The following is a 27,373-nucleotide window of genomic DNA, read 5'->3' as shown; positions in this document are numbered from 1 at the left end:
TTTAGGCAGAGTATTCATAATAAAACTATGTTGAAGTTTCATCATAACTAGTAGCTAGCTGATATGGTTCATGATGATTTACTGTAGCTATTGATTATTGAGAGAACATTGTGAGAATTTATAGTTTCTGCGTAACAAAATTATATATATAATACATAGCGATAGGTAAATATATGCCTAGACTAAGACACAACCCCCACTAAGCACGTATAAAATTTTACCAGTAGAAAAGCAGCCTTTTCAAATGAAACATCGCTTTAAATAAACCTTCATGTCTTTTAAAGTAATTATTCTACAAATGTGTTCAATAAAATTTAATATGTGTATTGATTTTTCTTTTACTCCTTCACTTCATATGTAGGGGTTAGCTCCCTAAAAATACTGATTGTATAGTGTACAGAGTATCTACATGTTAATCATCTAATGTTCATCTATTATTGGTTAGTAATTCCTGGTTCAACTTGTACTTAAGATTTTTAAAGGGCCGCCAGATATTTGTAAAAAAGCTAACTTCAAGGGATAATAATAAAACTGTTCACACTAGAATGATGATGTTTTTTAGCTTATGAAAATATAGAAGAAACAAATGACTTTTCAATACCCTCAAGACCTTCACAGTACCTTATTTAGTATTCTACAAAAGCTTTGGGTGCAATATATCCAGCCAATTTTGTTGCAGACTGGCAAGAAAATAATAATAAGAATCACAAACGGGACGTTTTGAGCGAATTTTAGTTTCCTTGTATGTCTAACAGGTGTGAGTTTTTATATTTGTACACCCTTATCAATCAATGGTAAAGTATTTAAAGTGTTGTTTTAACTAAATCTTTACTGTTTAAGGTGCTTTTTTTGCTGGAATTTCCATTGGTGTTTTGTGCAATTCATTGCGATCCCTAATATGAACCACTATTGTTGTTCATGATATATTTACATATATATTTTCAGCACATTTTATAACAGTTTTTCAGTATTTTCTTTATCTTCAAAAACCCAATTCCTATGGAAAAAAGGTTTATTCTATCCACATTTTATAGCATAGATGATACACCCCTAATAATTTCTTTGCTATCTTCTAATCTGTATACTCAAGATTAACATTCTCTTGGTCCATATATAATTTTTAAAGCATTTAAATTGACATACTTGTACTGTCCAAATCCTATCCCCCACAGTCCAAGAGTCAAAACAAACTCAAATTTTAAAATCTAATGGTAGGAATTACTCAACAACGACATGAACAGAGCATCATTATTGATTTACGTCCGTTGTGCCCTTTCTTAGCTTCCCCTATACAGAGGCTAAGTATGCTATGTGAAAACGTTTGGTTTGTTGTAAATTTCATGCAAAGCTACACAAGGGCTATCTGCACTAGCTGTCCCTAACTTAGCAGTGAAAGACTAGAGGGAAGGCAGCTAGTCATCATTACCCACCGTGAACTCTTGGGCTAATCTTTTACTAATTAACAGTGGAATTGACCATCACATTATATCGCCCCCAAGGCTGAAAGGGCGAGTATGTTGGGATAGGTATTTGAACCTGCGACCCTCAGATCACTCGAGCACCCTAACCACCTGGCTATGCCAGGCCAACATGAACAATTTTGGTTGAAATACAAAATGAAACGGGCTCAGTTAAATCAGTTTTAAAATGCAATAACATTTACTAAAAATCCACGAAAAATAAACAAACAGTGTAAATATGACCTTAATGTTTAATTTGGAAATAGTAACAGTCTGTTTTGCAACATTTGACTTGCATATGAAAATGAAAAAGTGGCTATATTTTGTAAATCAAATCACGTACCCATCATAATTACAGTTACAGGCAATACTAGAGAGACTTGTTGTATTATTGCCAACTGTAGTTCTTGTAGGAGTTAATCCATTTTGGAAAATTATTGTTAAAAAAATAACAGGAAGATGCTGTAAGACATACGTTCAAGATCATAGCTATGGCAACTGCACCAGTGCAGTCATGCTATACCTAAGCTAATAATAGCTAGATGTATATCTATTCCTAATATATACATGTATTTCTAATCCATTTTTCTTATAAAATAATTATAAGAAATTAAATATAAGAGTATTCTGGTGTTAATTTTTTCAAACTGGAAACTATTTCAGGGAGATTCTTCCTTCGAATACTTTTTCTTCTCTGGGGATATACGTTCATTCTAGCTAATGATTCTTGCATATAATCCAGCTTAGAAAACACTGTTCTACACCAGTGTAGCATGGACAACAAGGTTACATTTCATTATTTTATTAAGTGATAGATTTAAACTTTTTCTTCCTGTCAAATTGTTAGTGAATCAATTACACAAGAAACTTATTTGAATTACTTAAGAAATTCAGCATCAAACTAGATGTGTAGATGGTTCCATTAGGATTCTTGTTGGTAGTTGTCTTTTTAATGTAGTACTAAACAGCAGCTATGGTTAAACAATATACCCTCCTTTAAACATTTTGTAAATTTTATAGTTTTTAAGTATGCTTTCTAATTTTTAGTACACATACAGAATAAAATATAACAACTCCTGTTTTTTTTCTGAAAACAAAGTTCTATTTAATGACAGTTGGCATTACAAATTTTGTTCCAAAAATATCCAAACAATTCTACTAAATAACTGAACATGCATCATATAAAAGGCCTACAAGCCTCAGATAAAAAAAAAAAAGTTTCCTTAAGGTTCTTATTTGTTATTTATGTTCAATAACAAACATATCATTAACAGATGAATAAAAATTATTATTTTTTGTTTCAAATAAGACTATTTCAATTAACACCTGTTTTATTAATAGCATAAGTTAAGGTTGTCCCTTGATAATGTCATTTCATGTAATCAAAATTCCAAAATGTTGATATTTAAAAATTTTAGTATAATAAACATTAAATTCTAATAGGATACTAACTTTAAACATCCAGACTTTAATTTTTTTATTTTGTAAACAATGTTATTTTAAATTAACTGTACATTCCTCTAGCATACATTTCAGAAATTATCACAATTAATGAATGAAAATTCAATTAACACCCCATAAAATACTTCATTGAAAACAAGAAAATGGGGGGGGGGGGGGGTTCAAAATAAGTTATTGGTTAAAAAGATTTATAATCTTTATTTCAAGAAGTAAATTAGATTTATGGATCAATATTATGAACTTGTTTTGACCCAATACTAAGTTACACAAATTTCAACAGTTTACTGAAAAATCAAAGTAAGAGTGCAGATTTTCCTTCCTTTTGTGTTAATAAATAGGCCTTACCACAAGTGAAAATTAACTTTCCTCACTGCAATACAAAAACAGATACTGTGTTTTAAAATTTTTGGTTTGGAAGTTATAGATATATAAATAAAAGAAAGAAAAGGTTATTAGTCAAAATATACTCTTTGACACACACACCCACATATACATACATACATTCACACACCTTGTAACGTGGCATTAGCTCAAAACTGACAAAAACTCTTACACAGAGATCAAAGGAACACAATATAAAGAAGTACAAAGAACAGGTCATAACTAAAGACCTATTTTATAGACTAAGAAATCCTGCACAATTCTTGAGCATTAAAGCTTTGAGGCCCATATTTCAGCAAATGATTCATGACAGCACGTGCCAGATTGCTGGCAGTAACAGTTGATGATGCATTGTAAAATGCACTCATGTTTGTGTTCTTTTCAGAGGTACTACCTTCATCTCCTTGGAACAAAATAAAGGCCTCATGAACTAACTGAAAAAGATAATGAAAAATTGTATAAACATTACAGAGTGAATTCTAGTGCCTCTACTTGCAAAATTACACATCACTAGTTTTATGTACATTTTCAGATAAACTTAATATTACATTTTTATTTTCTTATGAAGATTTAAGTGAACCTTAAGTTTAATATACAAAGATATAACAAGTCTTTTAGACAGATATTTTAACATGTTTAAAAATATCATATTCTGGTCTATTTATCCTATTATAAGATTCTATGAATACAAATTCTACATACCTTATCTAAATCTACAGTCTCTTCAAATGACAACTCAGGATTTCTCTCCAGAATAAGATTAACAACCATTATTAGCTAAATATAAAGAGACATCACATATGTTTTATATAATTTTTGTATAAGACATTTCATTCAATTGTTTTTCATTACTTATTAAACACAAAGAAAGAATATCTTTAGTTCCAGCTTTTATCAGCATTATTTAGTAGATGTAATTTGTGCATATCGTACATATCTTGTCCTACATTTCTCTTAAATCTGAATATTTCAATGTTATTTCTTTTAAGCATTATTGTTGAAAAATATGAGCTTCAAGAAATAGAGAATTATTTAATTTCTGATAAAACACACTGCTTAATTGTCTAAATCAGATTTGTGAAAGATTACATAATAATTACTTTATATTAAGATTATTTTTTGTTTTGTTGTTAAGCACAAAGCCACATGATGGGCTACCTGTGCTTTGCCCACCACAGCTATCAAAACCTAATTTTTGGCAATATTAATATTGTATACTCTAAAACTAGAGAAGTAAATAAACTATAATGATCTACTCACTAAACTCAATATAATAATTGTCCCTGTATAATCAGTACAATATTATGACATCTTATGAAGTGCAATACAATTTTTTCTTATAATATTTCATTTTCAGATATTTGAGGAAAGCTACTGAAGGCCTATAAGTGTAGATTACAATATTAAGAATTTCCCAGATATCTTTTGAATAAAAGTTTAGTTTTCTGCATGAAAAAAGAAAAAAAAAAGAATGAACATAACCATAAATGTTGGAAGAAAACATATTTTTCTTACATAGATTTAAGATATACAGGGACATTTTTGTATTTTGTTTGGGTAGAAAATAAATTTTTCCCATGTCTAACTATCAAAATCCTATTGGTTCATATTTGAACTTCCAAGATGAAGATACAGTATTGAAATATTCTTCTACTATGCATAATATTACAAATGTAGACACTTATAATTGGAAAAGACACTGTTGCTGTGCATTACATTTTCTCAAATCATCACTCAATAAATTATTATATTTCAACTCTATATGCATGTTGGCTTTGTAGATATACTTTGATGATGTTTTTTAAACACCATCACGTTTTAAAAAATAACTCTTGAGCTCATTAGTCTGTTACTGAATAACCTCACCTCCACCATTATTTGGCGATACTCAGGATGAACTATTCTACTTAGCAACAACTCCACTTGTAGGGAAAAGTTTAACTCGTAAACTGTCATGTCTGAAAGTGTTGGTTGCTAAAGTGTGAAACAATCATCATATCAAGATGCATGCATGTGTACACAATATCAAAAACATACAAATTCACATCAAAACAATATAAATTAATTAGTACATAGTGAAAATACATATTTGAATTAAATATTACATACAGTATAATCTAAGAATATTGTACATTTGAATTAAAGTTGTTTTAAATAATATGGAGTAAATGTGAAAAGTAGGTGCTTCATCAATACATACTGCAAGAGTTCTTTATCACTGATAAATTATAAAAAATAAGTAATATATTTTACTTTAACATTTATGGCAGTTATGAACTGCTCTTTAAAAAACAAAACATGTTAAATTATGAAATTGTAGCACTGGTAACCACATACAATAATGTAAAAGAAAGTTTAATAAATAAATTTCAGATTTTGTGTAGCAAAATGCTGTTTTCAACAATGGTTATGTAAACTAAATTGGTTAGAAATTGAAGACATGTATGTCTTTTACAAGGATGGTACAAAGTGCTTTTGGCTGGATATTCAATTTCTAGCTCCTAATATCCAATCAGATTCAGATTTTCTTAGATAGGATAACAGATGTGGCTATAAATAGTAAAAATGTGCAACAGGCATGAGTTACTATTTCCTTATAGTAAAGTACTAAAGTAGTTACTTTGTCATTGATTTTTGAAAATTCAATAAGGATGTTCAGTTCCACACGAATGTGTGGTCAGTGGAGTAGTGCTAGATAAAGAAGTGCCAGAATTTAAAATCTACTGCATGACTAGGTAAGGTGAGATTTGTTTGAAATAATGGCAGTAAGGCATTCAACTAAATAAAAAAAAAAGGTACAGGTATACCATGCCCATGATTTCCCACCCCATTACACCCTTTAAATGAATGCAGCACATGGCAGTTTGATTTAGTGCTTAACATCATGATCCCTGTCAATATTGTCCTTTGAATTGTGTTTGCTGTTGCTACCATGACTAATGAAAAAAGTGATACTATGTTTAGAAGCTTGTAGTAAGCACCAGTGTGTTAGATGATGCAAGTTAGTAGTAGTATGATACTTTTGTAATATTGTGAGATAATCAGTTTATGGAAATGCTATCTGGTTATCCAATTAAGTAATATAAAAACTGATTGCACTTCACTGTATAGTGCAACATCCAATTGGATACTTGTCACATCCCTAGACCTTTTATTACTATGTTGATTTCAAGGTTTATAAAATCTTATAATATATTGAATGAACTTCAGATACATTAACATTAATCTAACAATAAAACTGACTTGTACCATCAATTACATCTTCATTTTTTGTAGCTAAACAAGTTTCTAATCTGAAAAGTAAAACTGCTTTTGTCTTATAAGAAATTGGCCACATAGATCAATGTGTTAGTGGCACTGAGAAAGAAAAAAAATTCAGAGAAGGTGTTAAGGTAATTGTTCTATAAATTTAGAACTTGATGTCACAAACAGCCACTATAAATAGCATTTCTATTAAGTCTTTGATTGCTGTAATCCATTTGGACTTACTAGCTCTGACATTGATTGAAAAACTTTGTTGGCAGAAGTATATAAGAAATAATGTGTAGCTTAAATATTATATACTTCTTACTGGAAACTTGTATTAAGCCTGAAAATAATAATGTAATTTAAATGATTACAAGTTCCACTGAGATTTAACAGAACACATACTACTTATTAATGAATGTTTTGTCAACTCAAGTACTGTATGCTTTATTTGTGTCAGAACATATTGGTGGTGAAGTTCTATGTTATTAGTTTATGGTTTTGATGGATGTACCTAGTGTCAAGACTGCATGATTATCACACTAAGTTTTTAACAGTTTAACTTTGTGCAATAATTATATCTGTGTGTGTGTGTGTGTCTATGGTTAATGGTATTAATAAACATTTATCTGTTACAGTCATTTTCATCCATCATATCATAACAGTATTGCAGCAACTTTCAACTTTAAGACCTCTGTTCAACTAGCCTTTTCATGTATCTTTTAAAGATGAATAAAAATATTATGACAACAAAATATGTAGCTTAGAACAAACCATATGTGTAACAACATCCAAACAGAAACATAATTCAAGAGTAAACTGGTGAAGTATATTTTTTAAACAATCTACTTTACTGATACAGTGCCCTGCAAAGTTCCACATTTTGTTGCTGTCTGAGTTTGCAATTGCAGAGTGAGCATCGTTTGGGGCAACGAGACAAACAAATTAAAGAAATTTACAAGTAAAGCAAGGAATAAAGATACTGAGCCTAATTCTACGCAAAAAGATATATGCTTTATTAACACTTACTAACATAATTATACTTCATTAACAATAAACATTATATTGATTACCACATTCATTAGTTCCATAATGCTTCTTACCATAACACCTTATCAACATTACTCAGTTAACTTTTAACAACTTTTAAATTATACATCATAATTCCTCATCGCAATATTATTAGTTACAGGAGAGTAGCAATTAAAACTTGTATGGAGTTAGTGTAGTGCAAGTCTTGCACAAACAGATAAACTGCCATTCTGTGTTCTTGTATATATCTGAGAAAACTGGAGCAACTGGAAAGCCTGGAACAACTGGAACTGCCTGGAGCAACCTCGAGGCTGGAAACAACCATTTTGTTCCAGAGACATCACTTTTTAAATGGTTTTTCAGCATAATTCATTCAAACTCATGGGGGTAGACTTTGAGGTGACTGGTCCAGCAATAAGAGTGGACTCGTCTCTCTTTCGTTATTGGTGCTCAGTGACCCAGAACTGGATGTCAAATGATGTAAAAGGTTACCTGTGTATACAATTTCTCATCCTGTCTAGTGTGTCTTGAATAAACATCTTTCCGACCAGATTACAATTGTTGATATATTTACATCCATGAAAACATTTGTTTAGACTGTAAGTTTGAGTCACCTTACAAGAGAATCCTCTCACTTCTCACTGATATGCAGACGATGTTTAATACAATGCGAGTTGTTCTTGACAGATGTTTTCAACATTCACCTTTTGTTAGCATTTCACAACTAACATTTTGCAACACATCTGCAAGTCTATAGCTTAGCTCATAAAAAAGCTTAGTTGAAGCATGTGTTTATTTTGTAGTTGCAGTTCAGATCATGAGAAAGCTTAGTTGAAACATTTGTTTAATATTTTGCAACAAGGCCATAAGTCTGTAGTTAGCCTGTGAGAGAGTGTTGTTGAAGCATTTGTCTATTTTAAAGTGCTTCACAATCATGAAACTTTCAAATGGGACTTTAGAATCTACACAATCTACTCAAAACTGAGAAAGCTAAAAAAATGCTGATATTATGTAAGTAAGTTAGATTTTCAAAGAAAATTACAATATTCTCAATTGCATAAGTATTCAACCACTTTGCTACAGAAACCCTAAATCAGTTCAGGTGCAAAAGATCAGTTTGAAATGTAACAAAATTAGTGTAATGGTCTCTGTCTGTAGGTAATAAAAGTGGTTTAATTTGACTTTAGAGTAAATGCAACTACTTAAGCCACAACTCACACAGTGATATGACAAATTAACCATGAAGACCAAGGAGCTTTCCAACAAGTCAGGGATAAAATGGTAAAGAAGCACCAATCAGAAAAAGGTAAAAAGAAAATTTCAAAGTCATTGATTATCCCTTTGAGTATTATGAATTCCATCATTAAGAGGTGGAGTTTGCTTCATACCATCCAGGCACTACCCAGATGAGGCTGCCCTCCCAAACAAAGCAGTCGGGCAATTAGGAAACTGGTTAGGGATGCCACTGTGAAGCCAAGAGTGACTTTGAAAGATTTGCAAAGTTACATATCTGAGATGGAAGTCAGTGTTCCTTTTTGGATTGGTCTCTACCAGCTTTATACAATGGAATGGTGTAATTTTTACCCATTCTTCCTGGTAATATTGCTCCAATTCTGACAAGTTCATTGGTGGATTGCAATCTTCAAGCCTCGCCATAAATTTTCTATGGGATTAAAGTCAGGACTTTGACTGGGCATTCAGGACATCCACTTTCTTCATTTGAAATCACTCCAGTGTGGCTTTGGCCTTGTGTTTTGGGTCATTGTCCTGCAGAAATGTGAATTTTTGAACCAGTTTTAGATTATTGGTTGACTCAAGCAGGTTTTCCTCTAGGATTTTCCAATACTTTGCATCATCAATCTTCTCCTCAGTCCTGACAAGCTTCCCAGTCCCTGCTGATGAGAAGCATCCCCATAACACGATGCTGCCACCACCATGCTTGACAGTTGGGATGGTGTTCACTGAGTGATGTACCGTGTTGGGCTTGCACTAGATCTAACACTTCGAATTTAAACCAAAGAGCTCAATATTTGACTCGTCCGACCACAAAAACCTTCTGCCACATGTCTGCAGTATCATTTACATACTTTTTCCCAAACTCCATTCAAGATTTAAGATGATTCTTTTTCAGTAATGGCTTCTTTCTTGCCACTCTCTCATACACGCCAGCATTTTGTAAAGACTGGTATATTGATGATGTATACTCACAGAAGTAATTGCTGCCAAAAGTGCTTCCACCAAGTACCGACTTAGGGGGTTGGATTCTCATGCAATCAGCAGATTTCAATTTATATATATTTTCTTTGCAGGTTTTGCTAATATTCAACCTCCTTCACACATATCAGTGTTAAGTTTGATCATTTGAGTTTTGAATAAAAACAAGTTCATTAAAAAATTTATTTATATTACTTGTATTTCATCAAAATGTGACATTGTTGGTAGGGGGTGAATAACTTTGCAACACACAATTTTTTTCTCTCTTTCTCTCTCATATGACTTGCACATGTTTAAGTTTACATTCAAATACATGTAATGAAGCTGAATTTAAATTGAAAAGAATTAATTTCAAATGACTAGATCCTTAAAATCATTCCGTATTATTACTTATCAAGGTTTCAATTTAGATATATATATATATACAACTTTTGGTACATTCATTCAGTACATAAAATAATTAATATGTACAATACTTTTAATAAACCCTACTAAACTTCAGTCATTGATACACTGCAGAATGCAAAAAACTTAAATACCTTTACATGTTTTAGGATGTATATAATGCGACAGTACAAAGTGCTCTTACCTGTGGGAGGTGATGACCAGCTACTACTATGCCACCTGGTGTTCGAGTCATTATGTCCCATACTTTGTCATAAAAATTCCTTGGAACTCTGCAGAGAGCACCTTCTATTTGGCGTTTCTGATGACCTGACATTCTTTAAGTACACAGTTAAAAAAATGTATTGAGTAAGTTATTTTAAAACAATTTTGAATGTGCAAGTCAGTAAGTTACATAAAAAACAAAACAATGAATATAATATTGCAGTGTAACAGTATGCAATAAGAACTACAATTTGGTATTGGTTAGAATTTTGAAGATGGTGTAAGGCCACCAAAAATGTATTGCTTTTTGAGATGGGTAAGTAACAGCAATACACAGATAAAAAATCTCCCCCTTACCATGTTAAATTGAAGAAAGACAAGAGCTCAAAATAAGGTTAAATACTTATTCATATTTTTTCCTTAAATCTTTAGAAATACAATATAATATTAAATGCATACCCGCCACCATGGTCTGCATGAGACAGAACTCTGTACAAAACCTTTCTGACTTCACTAGGAGCAAGACTCTCTAGACACTGAGGGAACATAAGTCACTATTAGTGATTTATCAGTTTACACTTAATTCATGTAAATAAAAAAAACAAGATATAAATTGATGTAAATGTTTTTTTATGATACAAGCATACAAGTAATTTAAAACTGAAGTTCATAATCTATCTTCTTGTTATTCTATGTAATAGTTATGCTATAAAAAACAAAAATACAAGTCAACTTTATATATATATAGCAAAATCACAATAAACAAGTAATTTCTAATATTACTTACAGGTGGGTTTTCATTTAGGAACCTCATGTGCAGTATTATTGCTTGTATGACCCACCTAAACAACAAAGGAAGAATTACCTTAATAGTTACAAATACAAGATATACAAAGTTCATATTTTGAAAAGCAGTCATGATTCAAGGTGAATTTGTCATTTTATTCTTCTTTCATCAAATGAATGCATTTTGCCATTAAATCCTATGTTATGCTACCAGATTTTTAAAACATTTACAGAATGTTGTTAACTTGGTAATTACTTACACACAAAAAGCTTTATACGAAAAATAACTCCAAAATGTAGATCAATTAGTTTTCATACAAACATAATTACTGTGTTTAGTACAACTGACTCTAGGTGTAAACATTCAATATGTAAATTAGTATTTAGACTTTGGGTTTTTGTTTTTGCAATTTAATCAAATAAAATTCAATATCATAAAATCATTACAAATTCAAACTTGTATTATTAAACATAATTTACATAGATTATAAAAATGTTGAGTAGCTTGCTGTAGTTTATTATCTTAGTTACAGCCTTGAATGATTGGGATCTCAGAATTAATGAAACTATAATTATACAGAAACTCAGACCTATCATCAAGGAAATTTACAGTGATGGGAAATTACAATTTTCCTATACTGAAAATGTATTTCGAATAGCTTCTTTCCTTTTCTCATATAAATAGCTATTCTCATTCATTGCTGTCCTCTGTATGCAAAATGTTTTTTACATATGCCACAAACCTTTTATCTCCCCTGAATCATAATGCGACAATCCTCCACCCTCTCATGAAGCATGTTACTCCCTCTATTCAATTCTACCGAACTAATACTTCGAGTTTTAGTAGAAAATGGAAGCACCAGTTTTCAGTAGAGAGGAAGGGTAGGAAGTAAGTACCTATCAAAAATACATTTTCAGTATAGGAAAATTATAACTTCTAATATGGTACATTACCTTCTCTCACACATAAATAGCTAGAATCCCACATTGAATAGGTGGAGGGACAAGTGTGAGGGAAAGAAAAAAGCATCCTTTGAAAGAATCTGAAGGACACTCCCTAAGATGAGACAGACATATTCTAAGATCTGATGTGGGGGACTGCAATGAACCAGGTATACTCTACGCCCATCGAAGAAAAATGTCGCACATATGGGCAGAAAACAGAGGAGCACACCCAAGTGAGAGAGAACTAAGGTCAGATTGTGATCTGAACCATATAATATTTATGAAACTCTATCCCAGAAAATATAAAAGTGGGTAAAATTAAAAGGATGTGTCCTTGGTGTAGAGTGGCTAGGATGTGATGGACCGTACACAGCAAGTTAACTACATCTCAAACCCATGCCACTGGGAACTGAAATACATGCAGGGGTAGTATGAGGATCATACCATTGGTGAGCTAACTACAATCAAAAACCCAGCCACTGGGTACTGACATCAATCCAAGTGGGGGGTAGGAAAGAGGATCATACCAGTAGCAAGTCAACTACAATCCAAAACCCAGCCATCTGGTGAAAGTAGAAAAGAGGTGTTTGCGTAATGTAAACCATCTCCCTCAAATTGAAATCGACTGGAACCACCACAAGCACAGTAATATCCTCAGAATAATAAAAACTGAGTGATAGCGGAAGGGGAAAAACCATAATAATTTGCAAGTACTTCCACCGTGACCCACAACACACATGGAGTAACAAGAGTATAATTGAGGGAGGAATATAGACATCTGTAATACGTGAGTGTGAGAACTTATGTTGATTGATTCAACTCTAAATCCAAAACCCAGCCAATGGGAACCAACATCCATGTGGGGGTAGGATGAGGGATCACAATCAAAGGGATGAACTGCAATTTTGATGGCTCTCTCCCATTTACACCTGTTTCATACTGGAGAATATCACATTATTTACATCAGCAGAACACCCCCCCTACTCTCAACTGAATGGTTTTATAATCATTTATATATTCTGTCTGTATTTTGTATTTCATTAACCCATTCAGAAGGATGCCTCCATGGTTCACCTCCCCAGCAGCTTGGAACTGGAAAGTGGTAAGGACTCTCAAACTCCACTAGAAGAAAAGGGGGGAAAACATGGTGGAGAGTCCAGAGGAATGACAACACCAGAGACAGTGCAATGGGTGACCACGTAACCCTATTTTTAGAAGCAAACCATACTGATTTATTCAATACAAGGCATTGCAGGGATGGGCAGCTATCACCTTCTGCTTTACCCATGTAGTCCACGGATGAGTACGGTCTAGGACAGGCATAGTTTTTAAGCAATTCCATTGCGAGGATAAACCTACAAGCAATCTTGTGGAACACCCCATCTCTGCATTGTGCATTGGAAATATAATATGTAAGTCAATATGGCCTTACAGGGTGGATTTGATAAGTTAAAGAATACCTGGTCAGGCACCACTCGCTACAGAGTGGGATCCAACATTGATTAATAATAAAAGGGAAAAGACCCCTTGAAAAGAAAGTAAAGAATAAGAAAAAAATAACATACCCAGCCAAAGTCTCACTGAAGTCTGAAGAATGGCTACAGGTGGAAGACAATAGCCCAGAGAGGAAGAAACCGTGATCCGATGCAAATGAACGTATTATGTGTATTCAACATGCTCAATTGAAGAATTACCTTCAAGGGATGATGAAGATGAAACACCAATGAAAAGGTAAGTTGTCGAACTGGATGAGAAAACACCCAGAACAAAGAATGGGAGGAAGACTATAACGAGGAATAAGCCAATCAAATAAAGAGCCAAACCCAACTGGTGAAAGTGGAAGGAGAAAGATCATGAACAGGCGACGGCTGCCAAGGAAGAAAGAGGTGGGAATGGGAACCACAGAAGAAAGCCGTACAGGCAATATAACAGTGAAGAGCATGTACAGGACAAAGAAATCTATCTGGATCAGGCTAAGGATAAATGTGAGAAATGGAAGGAAGGGAGATCGGCTAAACAGAGGAATTCACCTTATGAGCCGCTGAAGTGATAGGGAGAAAAAATTATCTGGATAAAGGAGAAGATATGTAGAAGGATAAAGAGTACACGAAACAAGCACTTGGACAGTGGTTTGATCATAGGCAAAGTGATGCAGTGCAGGACCACATTAATATCCTAATCTGATCGGGCAGCCCGCTGTGGTGGACAAGGAATCAAGAAGGAGCACATGAACAGGTAAAGTGTAGGAGAGATATACACCATGTGGTATCAAGAAAAACAAAAGATGTGGGACAAGTTAGCCCAAAAATGTGAGATTGAGAAGACAGAAGATCCCCAATCTAAAAGCCAAGCAAGGAAATCCACATTATGAGGAACAGTGGGTTGATCAGGGTAAAACCCTGGACCCAGAAACCAATGACAGAAAATGTTCCATTTATACTGAGAAATTTACATTGAGGAAATCTGCATTATGAGGAACAGCGAGTTGATCAGGGTAAAACCCTGAGCCCAGAAACAAATGACAGAAAATGTTCCATTTACACTGAGAAATTTCCATGAAGAAAGGGCAAATAGAAGAAGCCAGAAAAGAAGCTAACCATTGGGAGAAGCTGGATATCCTTGCCAAGGACCGGAGGAATACCAGGTGAGAAGACGGAGGACAGGAAGGACCAGATGAAGCACCAGTGATTGAGAGTGACAAAGAAGGGATGGAGTCAGAGGAATAGGTAATGGAGGAGGAAGTTGGAGCTGGAGAACTGTGGAAACCACAGCTGAGATGGCTAGTTAGGAGCTATCAGAAGAACTGAACATGGAGTAGCAAGGATGATCGAAATCACCTGGAGAAGAAGGAGAATGTGAGGATAGACATGTTTATTGTGTGTAGGGGTAGAGCCTCCACAGATTCTGCTAAGATGGCAGTGATGAAAGGCTTGTTTCAACCCCTGACCAGCAAAAAGTATGCAGTTTCTCTGATTTTGAATTGCACTATTGAAGCTTTGTGACTAGTTTCTCCAAAAGCGCCATACTATTACTTATTTTCACTAAAAAAAAAAGTTTCAAATGGAGTGAGAAGTGTAAGCAAGCATTCCTGTCATATCCATGACAAGACTGTGAATTCTTGTTAGAAAGCAGATGAAGAAAATGAACCAAAGTATGATTTACAGTGAGAAACTCCAGGATGCTGATATGAGAAGACCCCATGGTCGCAGAACAAAACTCCGAAGCTTCCTGTTGATTGACCCACTCCCTTCATTCCAGAAGGGATGTGTACATGAAATGTGTAAATCCAGACAAGGAGGAAGTGGAACATTTGCCAACGTGTGACTCATGCGTAACCACCAATGCAGATTGTTGACAAGGGTAGGGGGAAGGGTAATAAGAGCCATCAAAGGATCCCTTGGGAGATTCCACTAGTTAGAGCCCACGGAAGAGCCTGCATATCACCCTGACCTAAGGGGATAAAGGCTGCCATGGAAGACCAAAACCACAAAAGCAATAGAACCTCATGAGCTGTAATAGAGGGTGCAGTAAGAGTGTGGAGAACAGGAAATTCCATCGAATGAAGTCAAAGAAGAGAAGGGTGGGCCTGACCGAGATAGATGTTGAAAAATAAAAACACCCAAAAGGACAAGATATTGGGTATGTATAAAGAATGAGTTTTACAATTTGATTAACCAACTGACATGAGCTGCTTCCAGAAGCAGCAGATGAGTGGGAAGGGAGGACTCCTGTTAGAAAGCAGCTAACAGTAGCCAATCGTCTAAAGAATGTGGAAAGCATAACCTGAGAGCATGAAAGTGACAAATGAATGCTCTGACCACCCAAAAAACATATGGGGCTGAAGCAAGTCCAAAGAGCAGTGCATGAAACAGATAAACCACCTTGTAGAGAACAAATAAAAGAGAGGGTCATGAGTTATGAGATATTGGGATATGCAAATAAGCATTTGCAATGTTCATCTTGGTCATTTATAAACCCGGAGAAAAAGCACACCTGAGGGTGAGAAACAACTCCAAGGTAAAATGGGGCAGAATGAAAAAGTGACTGAGGCAGGAAAAATCTATTACTGGCCACCAGTCTCTGGTGTTTGTAAGGACAACAAACAGCCTGGAATAAAAGCCTGGAGAAAGATGATGAACAGGTGCAATAGCCTGTTGAGAAAGAAGATCGAGTACCACCTCTAACAGGTGCTGGCTGGTGGTAGAATCCCAAGGCATGGGGAAGGAAAAGGGTACTTGAGACAAAGGCAGGGAAAGAAACTGTAGGACAAGTCCCTCTGATAAAACCAAAAGCACCTATGGATCTGTAGTAAAAGATCACCAAAGAGGAACAAATTCATACAATTGAGCTCCCACCAGACCAGAACCCACCGGTTAGTCACCAGTACCTTTGGCGAAATGGCCCATCTACCTTGAGATGAGAAACCCCTTGAAAGAGGTACGGGTAGATAAGAACCATGACGAGAAACAGGAACAGGAGTTTGTCATGGCTCAGACTGTGAAAAACGTGCCCCCAATGAGGAAGGGGTAGTGTTGATGCACAGATTACACCCGTGATTCCAAAGTCTCAGGCACATGAGCGAAAATATACCACCAAAGAAAAAGGGCCCTACATGAAAGGCAGCAAACAAACCCGGGACAAGGTTGCATCCCAATCCAGAAGATTCCAATAACAATGAAACCATGTGTGTCAGGCAAGAGCCGAAGATGATAAAGGAGCCAATGTGGAGGTAATAAAGCTTCATAGGAAGTCGAAGAAATGGATAAAACATCACATACCTGAGAAATCATGTCAAAAATTGCCATATTAAGCCTAGATGATTCTATAGGTAGGGTAGTGGAAAACATGGCAAAATCCGGTGGTGTAAAAAGGCTATCAAAATCTTCATCAGCCCAAACAGATTCGGCTTGTTCATGAGGATTAGTGGGGAAAGTTCAAGAGAAGGAGGTTGACCCATATAATGATCAATCTCACAGCAGATAATTGCAGATAAGTCCAATGATGAGACTCCCCCACCTGCAGCTTGTGATATAGTGCTAGTAAGAGGTATGATACCTGAAGTGGGAACATAAATTTCAGAATTCATTGCAGAAATATATAAATCAAACAAATGTGTGTGATGTAAAATATGCGATTGTGAAAAAAAAATAAAGAAAAAGTAATGAAGAAATTCCACTTCAGAAATTAAATGATCAAAATCACGAATGCAATTCACACGAAGAACACCAAAAGAAAAAACGTCTGAACATGAGTATACTGCCAAATGAGAAGTGATAATTTGGTAGAATGCAATAGAGTGAGTCACAACATAAGTCGTGTGTTGCACTCTTATTGGTGAAGGGATGTTGCATAATGATTTGCATAAGAGATGCATTGGAATCAGTCAATTTTAATTGAGGGGAGATAAAAGGCTTGTGGCATGTGTAAAAATGTTTTTTCATGTAGAGGGCAGCACTGAACGAGAATAGCTATTTATGTGAGAAGATGTAATGTACCTTATCGGAATGAATCATCAACTTTGTAAACATTTTAACTAAAAGAATTATACTTTCTTTAAGATTCAGTTTACATTTCAGTACACAGACAAAACATTATTTGTTTTTCTTTTGCTGAATAAAAATCTTTAATGTATTCTTTTAATAAACAGTGTAAATTGCACTGTTTCACTATAGAAGTATTCAGTACAATAAGATTAATCAGTTTGAAGCATTAAATTATTTGACATTTTTCAGAACTCAGCATTTTTTTTGGTCACTTGTAAATCGAAAATAAAAATTAAGTAATAAAACATTTTAGTGGTTGTTTTCAATCACTCAATACTTCTGAATGATAGATTTGAAATACTGCTTACTACTCAGAATTAGACTGTGATTTACATACTAATATAGAAGCCAACACTAAAAGAGTTCAAAATAGGAACACCAGTCAGAAAAGAAAGCGTTATATAATTTCTGCAGTCACTTTACCACCATGAGTAAAGTGTCCAGGAAGTCCATATGCAGGTAAGCATTTGCAATGTCCACCTTGGTCATCCACAAACCTGGAGAAAAATCCCACCAGACAGTAGTCACGGGTACTATGGGCAATGTGTCGGATAAAAACGACGAGGTGAGGAACCCCTGGAGATAAGAATAGGTAAGGGCTGGGAAAGAGCTGGATGGGAAACAGTAATACGGGCATGTCTATGCTCAGAATGAAACAAATGATCAACCAAAGAAGAAAGGGAAGTTTGCTTTCACTCTGACTCCATGGGATTCCAAAGTCTCAGGAATATTACTAAAAACAAACCACTGTAGAAAAGGGGTCATATCTAAGTTCTAGAGATAAGTAGGCAGTCAACAAACTAGGGACAAGGCTGCATCCCTCCCCAGGAGATTCCAACAACAGAGAAATCACGTATGTAAGGCTAGAGTTGAAGAAGACAAACATGCCAATGTGGAGGTAATCAGGAAAAGGCAATCCCCCGAAAAGCCCTCAGGATCTCTATGGATCACCTCAGAAAGGAGCTGGATGGTAGACAAGTACTGTAGGTAAGATGAAGGTGGAAAAAATAAGCATAGGATAAACAAACAGGATGATCAGGGTCTGTCCCCCACACGGGTAACATGAATTCTAACTGTTGAGAATTGACAAATGGACATTCAACCTGATGGTAGAACAAGGTAAACTGATCCAAAGCCTGTGGAGGGTGAGGCATGTTGGCACTCTCAACCATCTGAAAAATAAAATGCTCAGCATGAACTCTAATATCTAGAGAAGAGGGGAAACCAAATACTGAGAGAAGGAAGTAGCATGTAACAAAGAAGGATGGGGATAGTATGAAATTGGGGAAATGGATAAAATATAACATACATGAGAAATCATGTCTAAAAAAACTATTAGGCCTAACTGATTCTGCAGTAGGGGCATAAGCAGACAGGGCAAAATCAGGTGGAGGAGAAAGACTGTCAAAATCCTTGTCAACAGGTTCAGTGGGAATAGGGGCAAGATAAGGAGAAGCAGGTTGACTAATATAACGATCAATCTCACGGCAAATGATAGCTGATAAGTCCAAAGATGAGTCACTCTACCTGTACCCTGTGTTAATGTGCTAGTAGAAAGTAGTTTATCTGAAGTAGTAACCTATATAAATGAAAATCAAACACAACTGTTTGATGAAGAGAAATAAAAACTGGGAAAAACACAACCTGGTAATTCTGATACAGCACATTACCTATTATCACATAAATAGCTATTGTCGTTCACTGCTGCCTTCTTTATGCAAAAAAGGTTTTTGCATGCCATAAGCCTTACAATCAACTGGTTCAAATGTGTCTCACATGTAAATCGGCATGTGACAACCCTCCACTCCAGATGCATGTGACTCCCTCTATATGATTCTACCAAGATATCACTTCTAGTTTGCCAGTACTCGTGTCAAGCCATTTTTGTTGTGCTCTTCAAATTTGTTCAACTTCATGATTTTTTGTTGTTATTATTATTATTATTATTATTCCGAAGTGGATTATTTTTGTTTTTCAACAGTTAAGTAACTGTTCAAAAGCTCAAGTAATTTGAATTCCAAATTGAAATATGTAAAAAAAAATATCTGAATTTAAAGGGTAAGATCATAATGGTATAATTTGGAATTAAAAATTGAAAAATTCTGCCAAAATAGGAACAACTGATATCTCTGTATTAGTATGAAGAATGGTGCAAATCAAAAATAACTATAAATTACAAGAACTCTATTAGATTTAAACAAGCATGAATTTATTAATATAAATGAGCAATAATAAATGGTTCACAGAAATATTTCAAAAATGTTTAATCATTAAATAAAAACAATATTAACAATGAAGTTTATAGTCTCTTTCATACATCATTACCATAAAATACACAACTTCCATAAGTAATAAACATAAGAATAAAAATATACTGTTCTCCTAAATCAATAACATTAAGAAGTAACTTGAACACTGGAATGCTTTAATGAAAAACAGATAAACAAAAATGATTTGAGGATGCCACACTTATGACATGTGGTGTTTTTAAAAATACACCAATAAGATTTAAGATGAGTCTAATATATACACTTAAAATACACAAAAAAGATACTGATACACATATAGTTTTAAACCATACAAAAACAGTTTAAGCTTTATGTTATGTATCTAATGCTAAATCCTTAAAGTTTCATATAAAACTGGAAGACAACAGCTATTCACTTTATGGAGATCATACTGTAAATGTTGCTCACCCAATGCGTATTTTGAGTATTCCATGAAAAAGCTGTGGGGTGGTTGTTATTAGTCTTCCTATGTATAGGATAATTTCTTGTTGCAATACTGCTTGATAAATGTCATGATGCTGACACTGTGAATACACAATATCTTTGATTTCTCTGGGAGTCAAGGGATGGTCTATGACAACCTCTTCATGACTAAACACACCCACAGTGATCTATGTACAAATTAGATAAATATTAATAGAGACGACTTAGCAATCTAAAAATTATAGCTAGGAAATTAAAATAAAACAAAAGTAATAGCCTGAATGAAAAATTTTGTACCTTGACACAACATTACCCCATTTTCTTCATAAAAGAAAACAAAAATAGAAACAATGAAATTTACTCCAAAAGTAAAAACTGATCCTTTTGTATAATGTTTCTCTTTTTCCTTAGAGCTTTAACTCATGTGATCTTCATACCACAATAACATTATAACAGACTGGTACATGTAGTCTTTGTGATCTAAAATTAGCATCATACAGTGGATGAATTTGAATCCTAAACTCTGATAGTATGCCTATTAGAGCTGAACTCTATAGAGAATATTGACATACTAAAAAAAATTTTGATAATAAGAAACATTCAAACAAAGATTAACAATAATATAAGTAATATCACAATGTGTTAAAAATGTATTTTTCTAATGCTATTTGTAATTATGGATGCATTTAACTCTAATGCATGACTGAAAGACTAGTTTTTCACTTGTAAAGATGAATGTGTTTAGATGAAGAAATAAAACAATAATGCCAAAATACCTACAAAACAGTATTTTCAGGTTGTGATTATTTAGAAAAATATTTATCCTTCTCATAAGGAACTAACATCATATAAAATAATATCCAACTTCTTCGTTTTAGTTCAGCCAGTCTACATGAGAACAAATGCTATGATATTACAGCATAAATGTTGACAGTGAGAGATGAATAGCAACATACAAGTACGTAAGCAAACTATACATTTCTCAACAGGTGTTCATACAAGAAACTCATCTGTGAATCTTCCCATCCTTTTAAACACCATACATCACTGCAGCTTCTACTCCAACATTACAATTAACTTATTTATTAAGCAAGCACATTTATTGCAATGTGAATCATGTAAACATTATTATGATAAGCTAACAAGGTAAAGCCTTAACATTCATAAAAATGGGATAAATTTTTAGACTACTAGAATAGTGTCAGGTTTAAACAACAGAATGAAAACTAGGATGTGGTGAAACAATTAAACTGAAGAAGAGAAAATACTACATCATTCTGACCTTTATATTCCATTCATATTGTATTTAACATATTGTTTTTTCACTCATCACAACTTTTTCATTAAAAATAATTTTGGTGATGATAGAAACACACATTTTTTGCATTTTACATAAAAAAGATTAAAAAATGTGATTAGCTATGCAAGCAAATCATATCAGTTGATATCCACTTCAAAAATTTATTTAATTGTAATAGATTGGTTTTACTTTAAACACCACATTTTTCAGTCTTTTTTTGACAAAGGAAAACCTTCACATCTATATATACTTTACCTGTTTTCCTTGGACAAGGATCGATGTAATGTATGGACTAATACTGTCTACAAGTTTCCCCAGAACACTGGAACAGTAGCGGACCACTGACCTAACAGACACATGTTATCATATTTGACTGCAATACTAAGAGTTTGTACAAGTAACTCTTTCAACACAGGCTTGGTCGAATCGACCAAGTTTGTAACTATCTTGTACTCATTAGTTTCCATATTATAACTTTTAATACAGTAGGCGCATCTTCAGAAAATTTGGCAGATTTGCAAAAAACATTACCAGACTTTTGAACACAAAAAATTTTATTTTTTAATTAAGTGTTTTTAATGAAGATTTGTCTTTGAATATATCAAGTAGTTTTGTTTACTAGTCCAAGTGATTCTCCTGTTTAGATTTAAAATACTTTTATACTTCTGAAAATTTTCAAGTTTCATTTGTGTAACCTCTAAAACCTTCTAAATAATTATAAAACATTATTTTTAGTAAAACTTTATATTTTATCTACCCTAACTCTATATATGAGGTTGGTCAATATGACTGACCTCGTAACCACCAAAAAGAAATCAATCTAAATTACCCCTTTTTTTTTCTTTCTAGAAGGACTTCAAATTGTAACATGAAACTACATTTCATTATCCTAAGTAGCTTTAAACTCATAACAGTATACATACATTTATACTTAAGTTTTATTGCCCTTTAAACCTTATCTAAATTAATGATCCTACCATAAAATTTGTAAATCAGTTGGCAAACATGGACCTCATGTTACTCTAGCAAATTACATAATGTATGGGTTACTGTCAGGGTTTTATATATATGTGTGTGTGGACTGGGATTCTTTTACAATAGGTCTCTCCTTTCTCTCATTTTCTTCTCTTTCCTTTTCTTCTTTTAGTTTTTCATCCTATCTTTTCTCTCTATGCTCTTGTTGTTGTTTAAAAACTCTTGTAGTTCATTGTCTTTTAACCCAAGATGCTCACCTCTTTCTGTACATTTATCAAAATCTGTTGACATGGTTATATGGTGTGATTGTAATCTCTACACTATTTTTGTCACCACTACAGTTGTGCATATGTAGGCCTACATATTTCTGCTGTCATTCACATCTTCTACCACCATTTACCACTGTATAATCCTGGTGGGGTTGCTGACTGTCAGGGTTTTATGTATATGAGGGCTGGGAGTCTTTTACAGTAGGTGTCTGTGACTTGTTGGTAATAAATTCACACAATAAACAGACAGCACACAATCCACTTGTTTTAAAATAATTACTTTTGACACTCTTGTTATAAAAAGTGAATAATAATTAAAAATTAGACCACTAAATGAACTAAATAATAACTCTTACACTAAACAGTCTTGTATATCCAACAGCTACTTTTGCTGCTTGGGAGCGTATATTGTGAACATTTTTATTATTATTATTGTTTATTTTACCTACTCTAACCTAAAAAGTTTCTAGTTTTTACATTTTAGCTACTTTTATAATAATAAATAAAGAATACACATGAAAAACAAGAAATAATGTACTTACTTGGGTCTTTTTTATTGGTTGACTGTCAATAATACTTAACCCTACTTTTTTTTTTTTTATATTAATGGTATTATTGCACTAAATAATTTTTTTTATGTAATTAAATAATGCATAAAAGAACACAGAATAATGACATGCAAAAAGCAGACAACAGCTATTCTAATTTTTTTTTTGGCTTTCTACCTATGTAACAAGATAGATTAAAAATTCAGCTAAGCTCGTCAATGTGTTTCCCATGGGAATAAAGTTTGAACTGGAAGCAAAACAGACAATTCTCTGTACAGAAAACCAGATAATATAATATGACATTTGATAGATTAAATCCTGGGCTGTCTATTGGTTATAAATAATATAGTATTATACACAAGAAAGAACTATTGGAAATTTCTGAAAGAGAGGGTGTAAGAGGTAGGTGTGACAAGTGGGGCTGATTTTCTATTTAATATCTTTGTAACAAAATAAGTTTGAAGGCTATAAAAATTATCCTTTGCCTGAGCAATAGCATTATATTGAGTAACTTATATTAAATTTCCTATTTCTTGGAGGAATGGTAAATAAATTAGAGAATTCTGACACAAGGATAAATTTAGGACTTTTAAAAAATATATTTCCTTATAAGATTAAGAACTTAAAACCTGTATAATGTTAAAACTTTAATTAGTAGCTAAGTTTTTTTGCCATGTTTAATTATATACCATGATAAAAAAGTTGTTTAATTAAATTTTGAACGTAACTCCTAAAACCTACAGACATGCATACAAAATTATGCCCATTTTGAAAGTTAAAAATTAAAAAAGGATAATGAAATTCAATATACATAGTACCCATGTAAATACAAAATGCTGCTGCTAAAAGAAAAAAATCTAGTCTAAAAATCAGATCAATCAGATGTATGGTAAAAAACATGGTTTAGATAATTAAATACTACAATTTACAAAAAAAACTTTAATACAATCCAGACAAAATACAACAAATTTATGTTCTTTATGAAGCTACAACAACAAATTAATAAAAGTAATACACCATTTCTATCAAAATAATTTATTATTGCAAAAATAAAGATCATTATGGCCTAAAAAATATAGCAAAATATCTGTTTTTAAATATTAGATAACTTTATTTTAAATGGTGTATTTCTATTATTGATTAAATACCACAAAGTATTCGAGTAAACCAATCATAGTAACAAAATAAATTTTTCAAAGTAAAAACGTAAAAGTACTGAAATCATCATTTCTAATTGAATAAGGTTATAAAAATATTTTTCATTCACAAGAAACAGATCAGAAATATCTTAAATTTAATGCAGTAAAAGCAAAATATTAATGAATATCCCAAGTTGATTGTTGATGTGATTTATACATGAAACTGTTTACCAGTGTCTAAGTGCTCCAGCTTGTCTTGCCAACTTCTCTAGTCTTTCCTTTACAGAAGCTGGAGATGAAGGATAAGGAAAGAAAATAAATTAATTGTTGAAATGGACAAATAAATAATACAAAATATTTTTTATTATTTAATGTAGTACAGAAATTATATTACAAGTAGCTACTCGAGTATATTGTTTATTTATTGGTTTAGTAGTGTTTTTTCAGTTAATAAGCAGTTACACAGTTATTAAAGGGTACATTGTGCACAGTTATTGATAATTTTTTCCTTTTATAATAACACTGTTACATTACTTGACAAGTACACAGTACAATCATGGGAATAGTGTTAGTTTTTCACATAATGTATGCCTTGTTTTTTAACCTTTGAGAAATGTTACAAGGCCAATCTATTGAGAATATTGTATAAGTATCAAAAATTATTTAATGAAGGTTACATTAATTTATTTTAAAGTTACACTGTTCATGACACTGCACATTACTGATGTATTATTCACTTCTTGAACTTATTGTCAGTGTAGGTAAGAGCAAACAAAATAATGTTAGTAAAAATGCAATGTTCATTTGGGTAGTACAACAATGAATCTAATTATCAGAAAATAAAATACAATAATTGATGTGGATTAGGATCTATTATGAACACCAAACCTACTGTTACTGAGAGTATACGAACAAAATCTGTAAAATCTAAAATTTTAAATCAGTCTGTCAAAACATTTTTAGTAATTTAACTCACACTGTAATTCCAACCAACCGGCTAATTTACCCTGATACAAGTATATCATTTAAAAAATCTTGAGTCATATTAAACCTACTCTTACTTCCCCTTACCCAGTACTTAAAACAGTTACACTAGGCTGTAGTAATAGTGAAGAATTTTTGCTAACATTTTTAGTTTAGAGAGGTTATGTTTAATCCTGATCAATAGTACTGGGAATAACAATGTCCTTTATTAGAGTGGTGGTAATGCAAGAATTATGATGTTTTTCGGTATGACTTTTTCATGTATAATAACCAGGAATAGAGCTCTTAAAAAACATGTTCATAATAGGTATGTTAAAATTTTAATGAAGCACATCAATCAATATTTGGCAGAAAAAAACCCTTCAAATATGTATTTTTATTTCCTGACTTGTTTCAGAGATTCCCTAACCCCAAAAAAATAATTCAAAATGAACAATTATTCAATACATTTATTAACCCTAATAATTGTCATTGTACCTTATAAAATTTCCAGTCTATTTATAAAAGGTGGATAATAACATAATGTTTTGGGACAACACAGGACCTATTGGTCCATCTCGGCTGTTCCATCCTCTATACTAAATACAAATAATTTTTTTTAAAAATCTTAAAGCTAGCCCTTATCATTCATATACTTATCAAGCTTTTTCTTAAACTCACTTAAATTTACTGCCTCTACAACTTTCGAAGGCAACCTATTCCAAAGGCCAACTACCCTGTTAGAAAAATGAAACCGTCTTAGCTGAAAATGACTCTTACCTTGCCAAAATTTATATTTGTGTACCCTAGTCCAACTATTCTCACTGTTAAATATGAAAAAAAGATGGTGCATCAACACTATCAATTCCCTTTATAATCTTAAACACCTCAATAAGACCCCCCCTCCCAACTCTTCTTTTTTTCAAGAGAAAACAATTTGAGAAAAAATAGCTTCTCCTCATATAACAACCTATACACTCCAGGCACCATTCTAGTAACCCTTTCCAACAGTTCAATGTCTTTCCTAAGGTAAGGAGCCCAAGATCAATATGTGGCCTAACATCGTTTGGATTAGTTTTCAGCCACGGAGACAAATGTTATTGAAAGCTGTCACTGTCCAATGGATAAATTGGGATTTTTGAACAGGTGCTGGCAACATCCTCCTGGTTTGAAAGAGTTAAAATAGTTTTAGTTTGAAATTTTGAACAGTAAACCACATTTTTTTACCAGAATGTTCAATTCTTACTATAATTTTTATTTGAATCTATTTTTGAACTTGATATGTTGCACATAGTAATAATGAATGATGTCCCAATTCACTTGCCTATCAGGCATTGTATGGAACTATATAATATTCTTCTTCATAATCAGTGCATCAGAAAACCGTAAAGCAGCAAATTTGTAAGATCAATTATTTATTCATGCAATAAATAAGGACAGGTAGGAGTCAATGTATATATATATATATATATACACACACACACACACAACCTAGCTAGATATAGTAATACAGAAAGTTGCAATGCTACAAAAAGTATTGAAACAAGAAAGACAAAACTACAAAAACTAAATTACTTAAGATTTAAAATTTCTTTATCCCTACTTTAGCTCATACTAACATAATTACAGTGATCTGCCAAAGTAGGGATATATATTTTTAAATTTGAAGTAACTCAGTTTTTGTAGTTTTTACTTCCTTGTTTCAACACTTTCTGTAGCATTAAAATTTTCTATATTACTATAGCTAGCTAGATTACATATATATCGATCGCTACTTGTCTTTAAAATATT

General features: G+C 33.0%; 1 protein-coding gene across 5 annotated transcripts in view; it reads right to left on the bottom strand.

Annotated features, from left to right (window-relative positions):
* Nucleotides 1-2,539: 2,539 nt before the first annotated feature.
* LOC106458900 (probable phosphorylase b kinase regulatory subunit beta) overlaps nucleotides 2,540-27,373 on the bottom strand; it is a 103,843-nt gene continuing 79,009 nt past the window's right edge. For all 5 annotated transcript variants that reach the window (XM_022385255.1, XM_022385258.1, XM_013918464.2 and 2 more), the window contains 9 exons: nucleotides 24,851-24,908; nucleotides 21,944-22,034; nucleotides 20,374-20,576; nucleotides 11,191-11,245; nucleotides 10,863-10,939; nucleotides 10,384-10,516; nucleotides 5,169-5,276; nucleotides 4,005-4,079; nucleotides 2,540-3,736 (listed from right to left, as the gene is read on the bottom strand). In XM_022385255.1, the coding sequence (XP_022240963.1) occupies nucleotides 3,545-3,736; nucleotides 4,005-4,079; nucleotides 5,169-5,276; nucleotides 10,384-10,516; nucleotides 10,863-10,939; nucleotides 11,191-11,245; nucleotides 20,374-20,576; nucleotides 21,944-22,034; nucleotides 24,851-24,908 (992 nt within the window). In that variant the 3' untranslated portion in view covers nucleotides 2,540-3,544. The remainder of the gene's footprint in view (nucleotides 3,737-4,004; nucleotides 4,080-5,168; nucleotides 5,277-10,383; nucleotides 10,517-10,862; nucleotides 10,940-11,190; nucleotides 11,246-20,373; nucleotides 20,577-21,943; nucleotides 22,035-24,850; nucleotides 24,909-27,373) is intronic.

This window comes from Limulus polyphemus, unplaced genomic scaffold, assembly GCF_000517525.1.
Source record: "Limulus polyphemus unplaced genomic scaffold, Limulus_polyphemus-2.1.2 Scaffold530, whole genome shotgun sequence".
NCBI lineage: Eukaryota > Metazoa > Arthropoda > Merostomata > Xiphosura > Limulidae > Limulus > Limulus polyphemus.
The sequence above is the reverse complement of the archived record's forward strand: the minus strand, read 5'-3'. Positions and strand labels throughout refer to the sequence as shown.